The sequence below is a fragment of the Gymnogyps californianus genome, chromosome 2 (genome assembly GCF_018139145.2).
Source record: "Gymnogyps californianus isolate 813 chromosome 2, ASM1813914v2, whole genome shotgun sequence".
NCBI classification, from domain to species: domain Eukaryota; kingdom Metazoa; phylum Chordata; class Aves; order Accipitriformes; family Cathartidae; genus Gymnogyps; species Gymnogyps californianus.
The window spans coordinates 12985050-13000028 of NC_059472.1; the positions used below are offsets into that span (position 1 = coordinate 12985050).

General features: G+C 46.4%; 1 protein-coding gene and 1 non-coding gene across 2 annotated transcripts; one reads left to right on the top strand and one right to left on the bottom strand.

Moving 5' to 3' along the window:
- Nucleotides 1–938: 938 nt before the first annotated feature.
- Nucleotides 939–11763, bottom strand: FAM83A (family with sequence similarity 83 member A). The gene is made up of 4 exons (XM_050892573.1): nucleotides 11191–11763; nucleotides 8101–8268; nucleotides 6463–6587; nucleotides 939–1485 (listed from the first exon to the last, which is right to left on the bottom strand). The coding sequence occupies exons 1-4, from the start codon at nucleotides 11761–11763 to the stop codon at nucleotides 939–941; spliced, it is 1413 nt and encodes a 470-aa protein (XP_050748530.1).
- Nucleotides 11764–14044: 2281 nt separating this feature from the next.
- Nucleotides 14045–14117, top strand: TRNAM-CAU (transfer RNA methionine (anticodon CAU)). The gene has a single exon. It is a non-coding gene; the product is annotated as a tRNA-Met (tRNA).
- The last annotated feature ends 862 nt before the right edge of the window (nucleotides 14118–14979 follow it).

A 14979-nucleotide genomic window follows, 5' to 3' on the forward strand; every position in this document is an offset into this window, starting at 1 on the left:
AAAAATTAGAAACCTTGAAGAACTCTGAAATAAAACATCGTTATCTCTAACTTAACGTTCAATCAAATGACCACTGAGAGGACTTGTAAGATCCACGTGGTATTAAATGAATGGGAACTCAGTCCTGGTGTGTTACCAGTAGGACTTTGCTTCTTTACTCAGCTTCATTTTCCAGTCTGAATCTACACAGCTGCTCTGCAATAAGGAAAATTGCTCTGAGCTGCTGGGACTGGAGGTTTGTAACAAAGTGTGCTGGAATGCACCCGTCTTGCTAATAAGCGGAAGTGAGCATATGGTGGCTGCAATGTCCTCCGTAACCTGAATTGTCGGTCTCGGTCTATGTCATGGTTAGCAGGCCCCTTCCTAGAAATCTTGCGAACAGACGTCCTTGCTGTGCACCTCAAGCAGACAGCTCTGAGACAGCGCGGTGGTAGAAACTGTGCTTCCCCGTCAGCCCTAAAGGAGTCCTCCTACAGCAAGATTAAGGTGCGATGACAGCACGAAGGTAGACTGCTGCTGCCAGCATCACCTCAGTTTGGCACGTAAATAGCAGCCTTCAGTCTCCTTATGCAAGTGCATAAAATGCACAGTAATAAACTGGGACTTACGCCACTTTCAGGTGCCTGGCGATATGAAAAACAGTTAACCACCTAAATCTACTGCTGCCAAGGGCAGGTGATAGGCAGCAGCAGTGTTGCACTGTGAGCAGCATTATTTAGATGTGCTCTTCCGGGGATCGTGATGCACCGAAGGTTCACATGTTAGCAGGCTTGGCTTTTTAATTAGGGAAACGAAGCATCCATAAGCAGCAAAACAAAACAAGAGGCTTGAAATCATCCTCATTTTGTATTATACAGAATTTCTATATTCATCAGTACACAAGCGATTGCTAAACAGGTCCTCACTACATTTACTTGCAATTCAAAACAAGGTGGTTATTATGCAAACAGGTTAGCTTTGTGGAGGCATCTCCAGGGTGAGCTTAACCCTGTCCTGTTTGGTTCCTCTTGTCTAAGTCTTATAGGTCTGTAAATGTTCATGTTGTTATACAGAACTGCAGAATTATCGGCCACGTAGGGCGGCTGATAGTAGTTAGCCTGGATGGCCGCCTGTGGTGGTGGGGCTGTGAATGAGACATAGCTGTGGAAGGAATTAACTCTATGGAGAGGTGACTGGGGGGTGAAGTTGCTGCTGAATATGAGAGTTCTTGGGGTTTGCTTGGTCTGGTGGGTGCTTCCAGCTGAGAGGCTGCTGAAGGGGTCGGAGAGAGTGTTAGCGCTTTCCTCGTTGCTGTAGGGGAGGCTGCGCTGGGGGGCCCAGCTCCTGCTGAACAGGAAGGGCATGGTGCGTGGTGGAGACTTGGGTCCCCTCACTGGCTTGGACAGCGCGTAAAGGTGTCGGAACTCTTCATCAAACAGCTCCACAACTTGACCCGTGAACTTGGAGAGGAGGTTGCGGTGAACCTGGCCGCATAACCATGTGAAGCTGGAAGGAGAGACAAGGTAAGGGTTAGCGTTAATGTCAGCCATTAGGAACCGGAGATCCCCACAGGGGTGGTGCGAAAGGCAAATGTGTTTTACTGCTGAAGCTTCTTGCCTAAACACAGGATGAAGATGGTGTCGCAGTTGAATTTCAGGTCAGTTCACATCAGTGCTCTTTGACTTGGATCAAGCTTTGTTATTGCAGCTGCCTCTAAAACCTTCAAGAAACCTTGTAAAGTTATAAAACCTCCTAAAGGGAGCGGTGATCCAGATCCACTGCAGGACTAAAATTCAGATGATACAATACCCAAGGTTTGGGTGTCTGTTCCATGGAAAGGAGTTTAGACCCCTCTTTTGGGTACCTCTCTTCCATGCACAATGCTTGAATTCAGGTCTTATCATGTCTTGTCTGCGCACACCTAAATTGTACCTTCCCTGCAGAATGCCGTGCCAGTTGGTAACTCTCACCCACTCAAAACTGTCATTAGAAAGACTAGTGAAAAATAACCATCCTTTGCTTTCATTTTGCCAAACTTTTTCTGCATTGGTCAAGAGAAACACATAAAACCCCAACCTCCCTGTCACATCCCACTCCCACAAAACAAACTGCCACACCTAACAAATGCTTATTTTCTTCACTACAGAGAAAATGAAATTATAAATATTTCCTACAGCCTTTCCAAAAATAAAAATACTACTTTGCTATAAAGTAAGGGAGACACATCGTAATAGTTTTCATTCTGGTGGTCCAGAGACACACCTTAGGATACCCCATAGCTTTTAAATGATTTTTCTTTTATGTGCTTCCCTAATCCACTTGGCAAACATAAATTTGTGCTCTTTTACAAAACCACAAGCCAGCTTGATTGTGCTGTGCAGGCTGCCTTGTCTGAGCAGCAGCAGCAGCATCAATAAAATGAGCATAGTTGAGAGAATGAAATGTAATTACTCCCTGAGCTGACTGGGGCTCGAGCTGTGCAGCAGAGGATACAGAGCAGCGTTGGATTTGAACCTGAGGTTATTCTGTGCTGGCAAAACTCTGCGCCGGTTATTCCTGCGTGACGTTATTAGCTGTGCTGGATTTGCACAAGGATTGCTCAGAGCCAGATTTGGCTGTAGGTGTGTGCACTTTAAATCTTGTTCTTGTCATGTTTTGACAAAACTCCTGTGAAACTCAGTGGGACTGACAGCCTGAGCTGATGCTAAGGGAATAAAGACAGACAATTTACATCTGCCCATTCGGAGCATTCTTAAAGAAGGTTGGGCTTGGGGCATACAGTGATTTTCTACTGTTGCCTCAGGAGCAAGGGGAGGAGTGAAGAAATCACTAGTTCAGTGCCACCAGCCAACCCTACAATATATACTGTACATTTTATGATTGGACATAAAAATATACAGTAAGTTACTAGAATATAGGTACTTCTCATCCACTTTGTTCAAATCATTCTAAATATGGACAAAACCTTGGGAGCTGAGGTAAACAGCACAGCAAGCTAACTCCCTGCTGTGTGGTTAACATCTGCTGTGTGGTTAATATCTGCTGTGGTAGCTTGCCTTTATTCACTAAGAAGCACTCTCTAAACCTTTGCACGTCCTTCATCTAACTGTTAAGGAGATAATAAGCCAGGTACAAATACAAAAACACATGCAATGAGTCTGGGATATCTACACTGAAGGTTACAAACTCATTACACTTATAAATGGCTTTTAAAAATCCAACGAAGTCAGAGGAAAAAACTGTTGTGCGCAATTTTGATAATTTACTCCCACATGCAACTTCCTGGAGTACCTGACGGACAGATACTCATTTGTGGCTCATCGATCTTATCTGTAACCCTTGTAAGCAGAGAAAGTTGGATCCAATTAATAGCCCAAAGATTCTCCATGGACTGATGGCAAATGGGTCAGCTGTAAAGTAACAAGGTGAGACCTGCGTGATTTTAGACAAACATTTGTGGACTTCAAGTAGTGAGTCACAGCAATTTACATTCTGTGCACTTTGCTGAAGAACAAAGCAGAACTTGACATAAAGACTTAACAGGTTTTCATTGGCTTCATTCTAAGAGGAAATGCATTGTTTAGGTTTTAGGCCCTGTTTTGCTCCTTAGTTTACAATTCCGAGTGCTCTTTTAGGAAAGGCTCAGAGAAGTCTGTTATTGTCACTATCTGCCCAGAAGAATATTTTTTCTACCAGGCCTCTTTGAGTGAAGCACATCGGAAAGAAGAGAAAGCACAAAGAAGTACTGCCTAGCTTGGGGCCAAAGCTGTATCACAAATTCAGTCATTAATAGATACTTCTCAGCTGTCTTTCCAGGGCTTTGTCCCAAAACCTATGATGTCCTGTTCTGGATCCTCTCATTTACGATTGTCTGAATCAAACCCCACCTCTCCTGTCCAATCTTTGCTTGCATTGGACTTGGTTTTTTCTGAGTGTACCCTCTCCATGACTGCAGCTGCAGTTCATTAGGGATGCTCTCATCCCTTGTGTTTACAGCGCTACAGTAACATGCAGCGTTACACACATATAATCTGAAACGGAAGGACTGGGTTTTTCAGCTGAGCTCAGGTTTGAATTAACGTACACGTTAGTGTTGCCTGCTGGTGGGATAACCTGTGTACGAGAAACCGGCCCCACCTGAACTGATGCGCTCGGCAAAGAACCCCAGTGTTAGATGTTAGATGCTGGCTCTGAAGAGGCTGGTGGCTTTCAGAGTGGCAGCCAGGAAGGTCCTCAGTTGCCCCTGAGGATCAAGGTCTATGCTTTCTGCTGTTTTCGTTTTGCCTTCTTTAGGAGCACTGAGTTCATGCACTATGTAACTTAAAATTCATTTTAAAAAAAGGAATAACATCGTTATCATAGGATGAGGTAGAGAAACACAGAGACAGCAAAAAGAAATACTGCATCTTAACCCTACACCATAGACATTGGCAACAAAAATCAAGAGGAAAATTGTAACTTAAAACGCTTACTCATGCCTGCACTTGTGCAGACATGTGGGTGGAACAACGTTCAGAAGCTTCTCAGCTCCAGTCTGCCCTGTGCAGCAGGACCACGCTTATCCACACTGACCCAAGCAATGGCTTTTTAACATGGTTTTAAAACCACTCCAGAGCAGGAGATGCCACAGACTCGGTGGTGGCTCCTTTGCCTCTAGCTAGTTGCCAGCTTCAGTCCTCTTCATTGTCCATTAGGCAAATATATTTTGTCCCCAAACACTTTGGGTAGAAACAGTGAGCCAGGGTCTGTTTTAGAGCAGTATGTCCTGAAGGGTTATTTTATTTCCTCAGCCTGTTCCCCCCACTGCTATTGCAAAGTCATGCAGAGCACAGCACTTAGGTGAAATTTGCTGTTGTATTAGTTTTAAGATCTTTTGTATTAGTTTTAAGATCTATTCCAATGTGATTTCCAACAAATGCATTGCAGAAGAGCTGGAGTCTGTTTTACTCAACATCATTCTTGCTTATACCTGCAGAGGTTGGTGGATAAGGTTTAGGGATAACAGAAAACTTTCAGATTAATAAAGTGAGAGCTAGCAAGCCTACAGAAATGCCACGTACCCATGTGGCCAGCTATAACCCACGTGAATCTGCAAACTCGTGCTGAGCACGCTAAAGTTAAATCATGTATAGATTTGTTCCTCACCACCCTCTCTGCTTGCTTGCTGGGTAGGGGATTATGTAGTTTGACAAGGCTCTTGAGATTAGAAGATATTGCAACAGCAGTAGAGAATGACAGAAGTGACTCTGCACAGGACTTAAAGGGTTTTTCTTTTTTTTTTAGGATGGAAAAGAGAAGCCAAAAGGAAGCTTCTTGGCTAAAGAAAATAGATCTTGTTCTGTCCCTCTTCGCCCACACATCCTTCACTTTTACTTTCTATATAAATCTGCTGTTGCATTTCTACACATCTTTGGTGAGGGACAGAAAAAAACCTGAAAGAATGAGAAAACTACAGAGCGGCCAATAAAAAAAACCACTGAGTGTTCACTCATTTTTGTCTGATGGTTCATTTGGAAACTGAATGAAAACTGGATACTCACCTCTGTGGACAGCTGAGCTCCTGCAGCCTACGCTAACCCCACGTATTCACCTTTACCTTCGTTACTATAGTTATGTCATCTTCCTAGTGGCACAGTTTTATCGGACTAGAGGCATTTAAGCTTCCAAATCATAAACTGGGATTAAGAAAAACAATCTCATCCTTTTAATTAAATAATTACCTCTTGTCTTTTTTTATCTGGATTTTTAGGACCACTCAGTCATTTGTGAAGCTTATCTATGTAGTCATGAGGCTTAGGAACTTCATTTATTTGATGCAAGCTCAGAGTGTCCTGAAATTCCCTGACTGGAGGATCTTGGATCTTAATTAAAAACCCAGTTGTTGAGATGCTACATCCTCTACCTGAAATAATTATAGCAGCACAAAAGTGGAGTTACAGACTCAGCTCACAAAAAAAAAAAAAAAGGGAAAAAAGGGAAGGTACAACAGTCGCATAGACGCATACTGCCTACCTGTTAATGAAACACAAGAAAAAACAGTAAGTCTCTGAAGTATTTCTGTTTTACCTTTCATCACAAAACTTGTCATATGGAGAACAAATCCTCAGATAAGCTGAGTGACATACGCTACATTAAGGGATCCCAAGGGAGATGGAAATGTATCATGTCTCATGATCACAGCATCTGAGGACCCAAACAATAAGGAAAGCCTAATATTAAGCTACACACATTTCTAATTCTGCTCCAGGGCTGCACTGGCAAAGTTGTTTACATTAGTTTCTGAACATTTAAATTAAATAGCATGCTCCATAAAGAACATCGGCTTTAAAGCAAGTTAAATGGATTACTGAAAAATGGCACATATTTGAAAACATGAGGGGTTTTTGTTAAAAAAAAACCTTCTCACCCGTACAAAAATTTCCATGGCACTTTTTGGTGAAGTGATATTAAAAATCATAAAAGAGCACCAATGGCTTATCTCACCTGTAAGATCCAGAGAGCACATATCTCCAGTCAGAGATAAGGAATTTTTCTTGTATTTGTCCTGAAAATTTCCTGCCTGATTTGGCACAGTAAACCTCTCCAGTAACACTACGGACTGAAATATTCTGTAAAGAAAAAAAAACAATGAACGGAGTGAATTACATTTTTTTAAAATTAAAAATCAGAAGGAAAGGGCCCTTTCACCCCACTGCATTTAGCTCTTCACTTCCCCAATTTCTGTTATGATTTCTTCATGGACTCTCCAATGTTATATTTGAAGGTTTGCGACTAGAGGAAACCTAGCCAAGCTCTCTCACCTGCCACAAGGTTACTTGTTTCAATGGGGATATAAACCCGCATGGAAATTCACGCAGATGGAGCTGTGCTGTGAAACAATAACTGATGCCACCCAAACCAAAATGAGTACGAGACGTGTCCATAGCTGAGAGCAGTCTGTTACCTCCGCTGACACCCCAGCAACAATTTGCTCTAGCTGTAAGCTCTCCTGTTTTATGTTGGCTATGGCGCAATAGAGCAGGGCAAAACCTCTGCTCTTCCAATCCATCTGGGCCTGCAAGGACATACGTGCCACTCTTCTGGTGCAGCCCAGATGCATGCCATCCTGCAGGATCAGATGCAAGTACACGTGAGTGGCGAAGCAGGTTGATTTGGCCCATGCTATGCTCTGCACTGTCCTTGTACCTGAGCAAGTGCATTTAAGGCAGGCCAGGCACCCAGCCCTGAGAAGGCTGTCCGTACGCACACTTTGCAGAATCAAGGCCTTAGTAAATGTGTGGCACCAAGGAGTTGGCTCACGCATTGTTGAAGCCTGTGTATTGTAGCAGCATACTTACAATAAATAGCACAGGGTTGTTCTTCCTAAGGAGTGGGGGTTTACAGATGTGCAAACAGTGTTATGAGCACGTTTTATTAATTTCAGTTTCTTTATACGTTTGGGGTGGAGTTCAGCTGTTGAAACATAGGTGTGTGGTGCATGTAAGATGCCCTCAGGTCTCCTGCCTGCCCTCCAGCTGCCGTTCCAGAAGGCTGTTGCCTCTGTGGTATCAGCCATCCCCACGAAGATGCCACAGCTGCTCTACAGCATCTCAAGCAACAACTGAAATGGTCCCTAGCAGGTTATTTTTAAGGTCAGTTCCCTCTGGCAGAGATGAAGGCGGACTAAGCTAACAGCCAGCTAAATCTGAGACATTATCTCTAAAACAGAGCTTTAACAACATGTTTTACCAGAAACCACCTACTGCAACCAAGGTGTTGCCATGCAAAAGAGTTTCGTGCACCTGCTACCCATGGCTGCCAGACCACAGCTGCTGCAGTTATCAAACAGAAGCAGTTTTAATGCTTATGTTAGACAACGCTATTAGGGAACTTAAGCTCTATTTTAAGACTTCAGGGCCCAGATTAGTTTCATCTAAGGACCTAATGGAACCGCCTTAACTTCCATGAAAAAATGTAGGCATCTTCAGAGGGGAATTAGATGCGCTAACGCTACCTCTGGAAATGTCTTGCTCCCTTTTAATTACAAGGTAGACTGACCCTAGCATAACCATGCTTCTAGCTCAGAGTGCCTAAAGTTAGGCAGATGAATCTGAGCCTAAGAGCCTCACAGAGCCACAGTACCTTGAAGAGATCCTCAGCAATTTGCAACTTGTCGCACATCTCTGAGAAGAGATTTATATTGCCATGATCGAGCAACAGGTAGACAAACACCATGCGCTTGTTAGCTGCCTCCAGGAGGTCACAAAGAATCTCAGTGTCTGTGAACACATCCATCACAATAGCTAGCACCTAGGGTAAAAAAGCAGAGGCATTAGCAGAGTCAATTTACATACATTAAGGTTGCCTGTGAGGTCACTGAAATGTCGTTTATTTGTTTGGAAAAGATATTCCAACAAACACAAATCTTTGGCGATATATGTGGATATTTCTTCTGGTTTTCTCCCTAAGTTCCTAAATCAGTAAATCGATGAGACATGTTGCTTCATTGTTTTATTGCTCATATAAAGCCAATATAACACGCAACATACGCACTTCAGTTAAGCTCTTTTAATCATAAAACACAAGATGACCTATGAATTTGTAGGTGAGATTTCAGCACTAGGAAATATATTGAAGCGCTAATCGGAGAATAATAAGGATGCAGCTAAAATAAGAGACTGCAGCCCTTGTCAAATGGCTGACTAGCTTTCGTAAGTCACATGCATTTAGCAAGAATCACTGGATGACGCTTTCTCTGTTATTACTTACACATGGAACGGTCCTGGCTTTAAATCCTCACTCTGTCATTGGTGGTGGGGCAACAGACTGCAACAGCTCCATCTGTTTTTTTTTTAATAACGATTTATAAACTAATTGTTTCAATTTAACCATACATCCATGCTTCCCAATTCACAACTGGCAGGACAGCGTGTAAAAGTCTCGGGACTGGGCATAAAAGCCCCGACAGCTACTTAAATGCACAGCCTCCAGCCAGTGTGGATCGAGGGAACTGCAAATGTGATATAAAACCACTTCCATACTCTAGCCCCTATGCTCAGCGTTGGGCACCGCCTCATGAAGGTGCTGGTCTTCATTGACATCTGCTGTTGTTCATGGAAAGGGTCATCTCCCCAGGGCAATTCTGCCCAGCTAATACCTGACTTATCTTCAGAAGGTGGCTACTTCTCCACTGACTAGAAAGGGAACCCTTGATAATTGCACTCACAGGATATCATCTTCAATCAAAACAAACTTTACAGTATCTCTGCAGAGCTGTCTTACTAATTGCTTCCAACTTGCACTGAATCTTACTCCAAAGCCTGTGCTCACACTTGCCAGCGAGCTTATTCCCTTCACCCCCACGAGGAAATCCCACAAGACTAAGCACATCCTGTGTGGCCAGCATCCTGTTCAGGCAAGCCAAATTATTTGCAGAGCATTGAGGATCCCATACCTTCCTTCTGCTGCCAAAGCACGGTGCTTCAGAAGGGGCCTTGCCAGTGCTAGGTAAGTGGCACAATTATGTCCAATATCTCACATCCACACTTACTGTTAACTCACCTTGTCTTTTTAAATGGCACAATATGCATCCAGCCTCACCGTAGCTCCAGACCACTCTCTCTAATACTGCTTTTTCATCAGCTGTTCCCAATTTGTATTTCTGCAACTGACTTTCCTCTCTCACTTGCAGTACTTCTCTCTTTTGCCCAAATTTCATTTTATGATTCGCGCCTATTCCACAAGTGTATTAAGATTATAGTACTACTCGTCAATCCTTTGCAGTTTGATGTCATCCACAAACACAGTCTTTACTCTGTTAAGTTGATAATGGATATATCAAATACTAGGCTATCCAGGATGGACCCTCATCAAATACTATGTAATAAATGCTGCCATTGAAAAACTGTACTCAAAAAGCAGTTGCCAAATTTATACTGTGTGTAAGTGTTGCTCCAGCACCTTCTTATAATGTAAATTAGATGGTTAAAAGAAGGTCATGCGAACCATGGATTTATTTTACATTTCCCACTTTTTCCCCTACAAGTTTTCTCCTCTTGAGACAGAAAATTGGCCTGGGCTGATACTTTACTGATGCTTATTTTACTATTCCAGAGACATTTCTTCTGTTACTGTATCTTTCTGATGCTGCCAACTTAAAATGACTGATCTATAATTCCCCTGATGTGCTGAGCCCTTGTAGCCTTTGACAGGGCAGTTGCCAACGGGGATTCTTCTCCCCTGCCATTACACTCAGCGTTGTCAGACCCAGCACTTGCCCTTGCAGGAGAATAATGAAGCGAAAGTCCGTAACTCCAGTGGGCTCCGCAGCCTGTGCCAGACAGCAGGCACTACAGCCTGGTTTTGTTCCTGACTGTTCCCCTGTGAAACTGCTAGTGGTGTGTCGAGTTTATACAAGGGGAAAACTCCTGGATGATGGTAAACACAGCCCTGAAATGTCAAATATTTTTTTTCCAGGAAAGCAAGAGAGCTGCCAGAACACACATGACAGAGGCTTTTTGTCCCCCTCCAGCTGCTCAGCTTCTGGTTTCCCAGTGCATGGGCAGCCTGGCTTGCGGCTGGCACCTCTCTGCAGCCCCCCTGTCACTTTGTCGTCAGGGGCATCATCCGCACCTTTCCCACGTGCCAAGTTATGCTGCAGAGTCTCCGTATGGAGCCCACGTGGCATTTTCAGTGACACTGACAACGTATTAGGGATGAAAGGTCTTTTTTCTGGATAATTTCCTTCCTCTGGGGATGGCTGCTGGCACACTAGACACACATGCCCTTCTCCAGGCTCCCCTTCACCCACATCTCCCACAAATCCCCTAAAACAATCGCTAATGGCTCAGAGCTCGCTTCAGCTTAATTCTCGTTACCAGTGCAATGGTCTGAACGGAGCAAACCATCCTGCTGGTGATGCACGAGAAGGGACAGAGCCCAGCTGCCCTTTCTATGGCACATTTGCTCCGCTGGGTTAATGGGAGTTTAAAAGAAGAGGGAATGCTTTTTTTTATAAGTCACCAACATAAAAAGGGGCTGGTGTGAGTACAAAAAAAAAAGCCAAAAACCCCACTGCCTGTGTTCAACAACGGGCTTTTTACAGCCACTTTCTAGAGCAAAGCTGCACTGCAATGCACAAGGCTGGCTCGGATCAAACACCGTGTTTATCTGATCTTTTTAAGAGCAGGAAGACAACCAAGTGCAGAGGGAACAGCAATTCTCTCCCCGTACCTGAGTGGTCTTGTTGATGTACCGGCGTATGATGTCTCTAATGTTGCTGTTCTTCTCTGTTTGGAAATACACAGTGGCAGTGGATTTTTCCTTTAAATAGGGCTTCTCTGCTGTAATCCATGTGTGTAGCAGAGCTGGCTCACTGCTGTCAGAAATGGTGGGGAAGTAGGTCCCTGAAGGGAGCGAACCGGCATCATTCTGCTTCGGCGCAGCCGCCCCATCGGCAGCCAGGGACTCCTGTGCATAATAGGAGTCCCTGGCGTTATCCTTGATGTACTGAGCTTCCACTGAGGAGAGGAAATCCACCTCGCCCTCTTTGCTTAAAGTTTCGAGGTAAGAGTCTGTCCCACCGTCCAGGAAGGCGTCAGTGGCCAATCTTATGCTTTCATTGTGGCTGAAATCTGCTTTTGTCAGCTTCGGGGACTGGTTCTTGATATCCTCCAGCCTTTTCCTTATCTTGCCCATGTGTCTGGAGTGGCTCATGGCTCTTTGTCGCAGCAGTCGATCTGCCAGGCAGGCACCATGCGTATGCGCGGCGCAGGCAGTGCAATCGTCCTTGTTTGGAGACTGCATTCTGGCGTGAAATCGCCCTGGCAGAACGAATTAACTATGAATAAAAATAAAGAGATCTTATTACCTCAGGCAAATTCACACTCCCCGATTTCGTTGGTACAATTATCTTCAAAAAAAAACCCGAAGCTTGCTTCTCAGGTGGTGGTGTACTTTGGCAACAATCTGTTTCCAGATGGGACACAAGTGCAAAGCTGATTAGATTGCTTATCTGAAAGGCACCCACCTCACCCCCAGGGCATACAAAGGATTCGAGTCCAATTACCAGGGCCGGTCCGATTCGGTTGTATTTCCCTTCCTGTCACATCCTGTGAAATGTGGGCGAGGAAAGCACTCAAGCAAAAGTAGGTAAGCTCCCAAGCATCGTTGCACAATCTTCAAAACAGCTTGAGGCTTCTCTATCTTCCCATAGTATTCGTTAGGGAGCAAAAACAGCTCTGATGTTGAACTGCGACAGAGACATCAGCCATGTCCATAGCTTCAGACCAGCAGAAAGGGTCACTGACTCTTGTCTGCACCTACATGCTGCCAGGCAGGCTTAAAAATAGACTTGAACTTCGTCACTGTGCCCCGTTCGTAGTATGTTGCTATTACCATAGACGATTCACTCATTTATTTCTTTAAAGCTTTGTGACTACGCCATCCTATTAAAAGAAAAATACCCCTTCCCAAACATCCTGAGTATTATGTGGAGGGAGGGTTGTGAGCTGGCCTCAAAGCATCAGAAATACAAACACTCATCACTTGATTGTGCACATTTAGGGCTGCTTGGTTGGTTTCTTTTTTTTTTTTTTCCAGGCTGCAGCTTCTGGAGTCACGTTGTCTCCGTGGCAGCTCAGCTGCTGTGTCATTAGCAGGACAGAGGCGCAGGTTCGCAGCGGGGTGAGAGGCACAGTGCCTCCAGGGAGCCAGGCTGACCGGTATGACCGTGCGGGGTGAGGAGAGGCAGGGTGGGAAGGCACCCTGCCTGAGGTACGCCATAAATACCTGTGTGCATGCTTTTACGCAGAGGCACGTGTGACACAGTTTTCTCACGCAGGTTGGGTTTGCCCTCACCCTGCGTAGCTCTATGTCCGTGCACCGGTGTGCCACAGCTCCGGAGGGGAGTGCAGGTTCGAGGGGATATGCCAGTCTGGGCTCTTGCACGGGGATACGGGCTGCTGAGGGCATGTCTGAGAGGGGAAAAGGTCCTGCCACTCTGACCAATGCACTCGGGAGCACGGATGTCTTCAGGGCCGCTCAGAGTGACACAGGCCCCATTTTTCCAGGGTAGCCTCCCAGATTCTGGGTCTGTGTCTATGTCAGATACCTTATGGGGGAAAAAAAAAGTAATTATACGCGAGGATGACACAAACATATATATAGATATGAAAAGAGAAAAGGGTATGAAATGGTTCAGATTTTAATCCTGGAGCCACGGAGGGCAGGAAACATGCACCTGGGCCGAGGAGAGGTTGTGGCGGGGCTCGTCCCCAAGCTCCTGGTGTGATTTTAAAAACTATCCCGTCCTTCCCCCCACCCCCCACATCCGCCCACAGCTGTCAGACGCGGCCAAAAGTCACTAATTATCTACTGACCTGTTCTGTGCAATTATGCCGAAAATGATGCCGCCTAATTAACCTGACGTGCAAGATCGCGCCCTGTCAACGCCGATTGGGACCTCCCTGTGCCCAGCAAGGCCATCACCCCCTGCCCCAGCCAGGGCCAGCACTGTCACCTCGAGTCCCACATGGTTACCCAATGTCCCACATGGTTACCCAATGTCCCACACAGTCACCCCAATGTCCCACAGAATGCCCCTCATCCCCACATGGTCACGGCAGGGCCCCACGCAAGCCACCCAAGGTTGTCACCATGGGGCCTCACACTGTCACCCCAGGGAACCCCTGTTGTCACCCTGGGGTCCCACACGGTAACTCCCATGTCCCACATGGCCACCACAGGCTCCCACACCGTCACCATCCGGACCCACACGGTCACCCTGGAGCTCCACAGTCACCGCAAAGCCCCACACCATCTCCACAGCGCCCCACTCAGTCACTGTGGGGTCCCACACGCTCACTTCGAGGCCACGCGCGGTCACCGCGGGGCCCTCCGGCACGGAGCCCGCTAGAGCAGCCGGAGCAATGGCCGGGCCGGGCCGGGCCGCCTCTCCCGCCCCTTGTCCCCGCGGCGCCGTCTGAGGCGGCCGCCGGTCCCTCAGCGGCCCTGGCGGGGAGGGAGGCCGCCGGGGCGGGGCCGAGGGGCAGGACCGAGAGCCAGCTCGGGGAAAGGCCCTACAGCCGCCTCGTTAGCGCAGTAGGTAGCGCGTCAGTCTCATAATCTGAAGGTCGTGAGTTCGATCCTCACACGGGGCAAAGGCGGGCAGCTCTTTTCTTCCCGCGGCGGGCCCGCGCTTTTAGCTGCGACAAAACCGTACGAACCTGCTCCCTAACCCCTCGGCTTTGTCGCTGCTGTCGTGATGTACGAAGCTGTAGTTCCAGGGCAAGGGCCCGTGTCTCCTGGTTGTGGGCTCACGGAAATCATTTCCACAACGTACATCGTTCACAAAAGCGCTCTGGCAGAGGGTGTTCTGCATCCAAGCTCTCTGCGCGCCCATTTGGGAGTGGGGAAATGGGTCCCGCTCCTGCGCTGGGCTGTGGGGTTCGCCCAGGGCGCAGGCAGGGCCAAGGGGTCCCACGACCCCTGGCAGCAGGCAGGGACTGGGGTGGCTACGGGGGCACGACAGGGCACTGGCTCGTGCCTGCTGGAAACACTCTGGTTTATGCTTATTTACAACTGCAACATTTTTACAACCCGTAAGTGTGTACATGTACGGCCCGAGGTGCTAGCCAAAAACTTTGTGGGTTTATTTTCTCCCTTTAAATAGAGAAATAATCACACGTAAACTCCAAGACAGTCATCAGAAAAAGGCAATTGTCTCATCTACTCCTTCTGCTTCCAAAGATGATCTTTGCTTGTTGCATTTTAATCCCTTTGAAAAGGAACGATGCCTCTTCCCTGCACTCTGCTGAGGTCTGCAATGAGATTTCCACGGATCCTGGTTGCTACTCATGAGACTGTTTCTGGTTCCAGACGCAGAGGATGCTAACGTGAGGATAACGAAGTACCTCTGCACATTTAGGTCTTCATGTAATTTAATGAGAAAGAGGGAGGCGGCTCTCAGCCCCAGGTGACAAAGAGTTGCTGTTCAGAGGTATGGTCCGGGTCTGCCCTCTG

Coding starts and splice junctions, on each gene's coding strand:
- FAM83A (XM_050892573.1), bottom strand. CDS start 11,763: ATGCAGTCTCCAAACAAGGACGATTGCACTGCCTGCGCCGCGCATACG. Junction 8,269..11,190: donor ACATCAACAAGACCACTCAG/GTACGGGGAGAG, acceptor TTTTTACCCTAG/GTGCTAGCTATTGTGATGGA. Junction 1,486..6,462: donor GTGCTCTCTGGATCTTACAG/GTGAGATAAGCC, acceptor CTCTCCTTCCAG/CTTCACATGGTTATGCGGCC.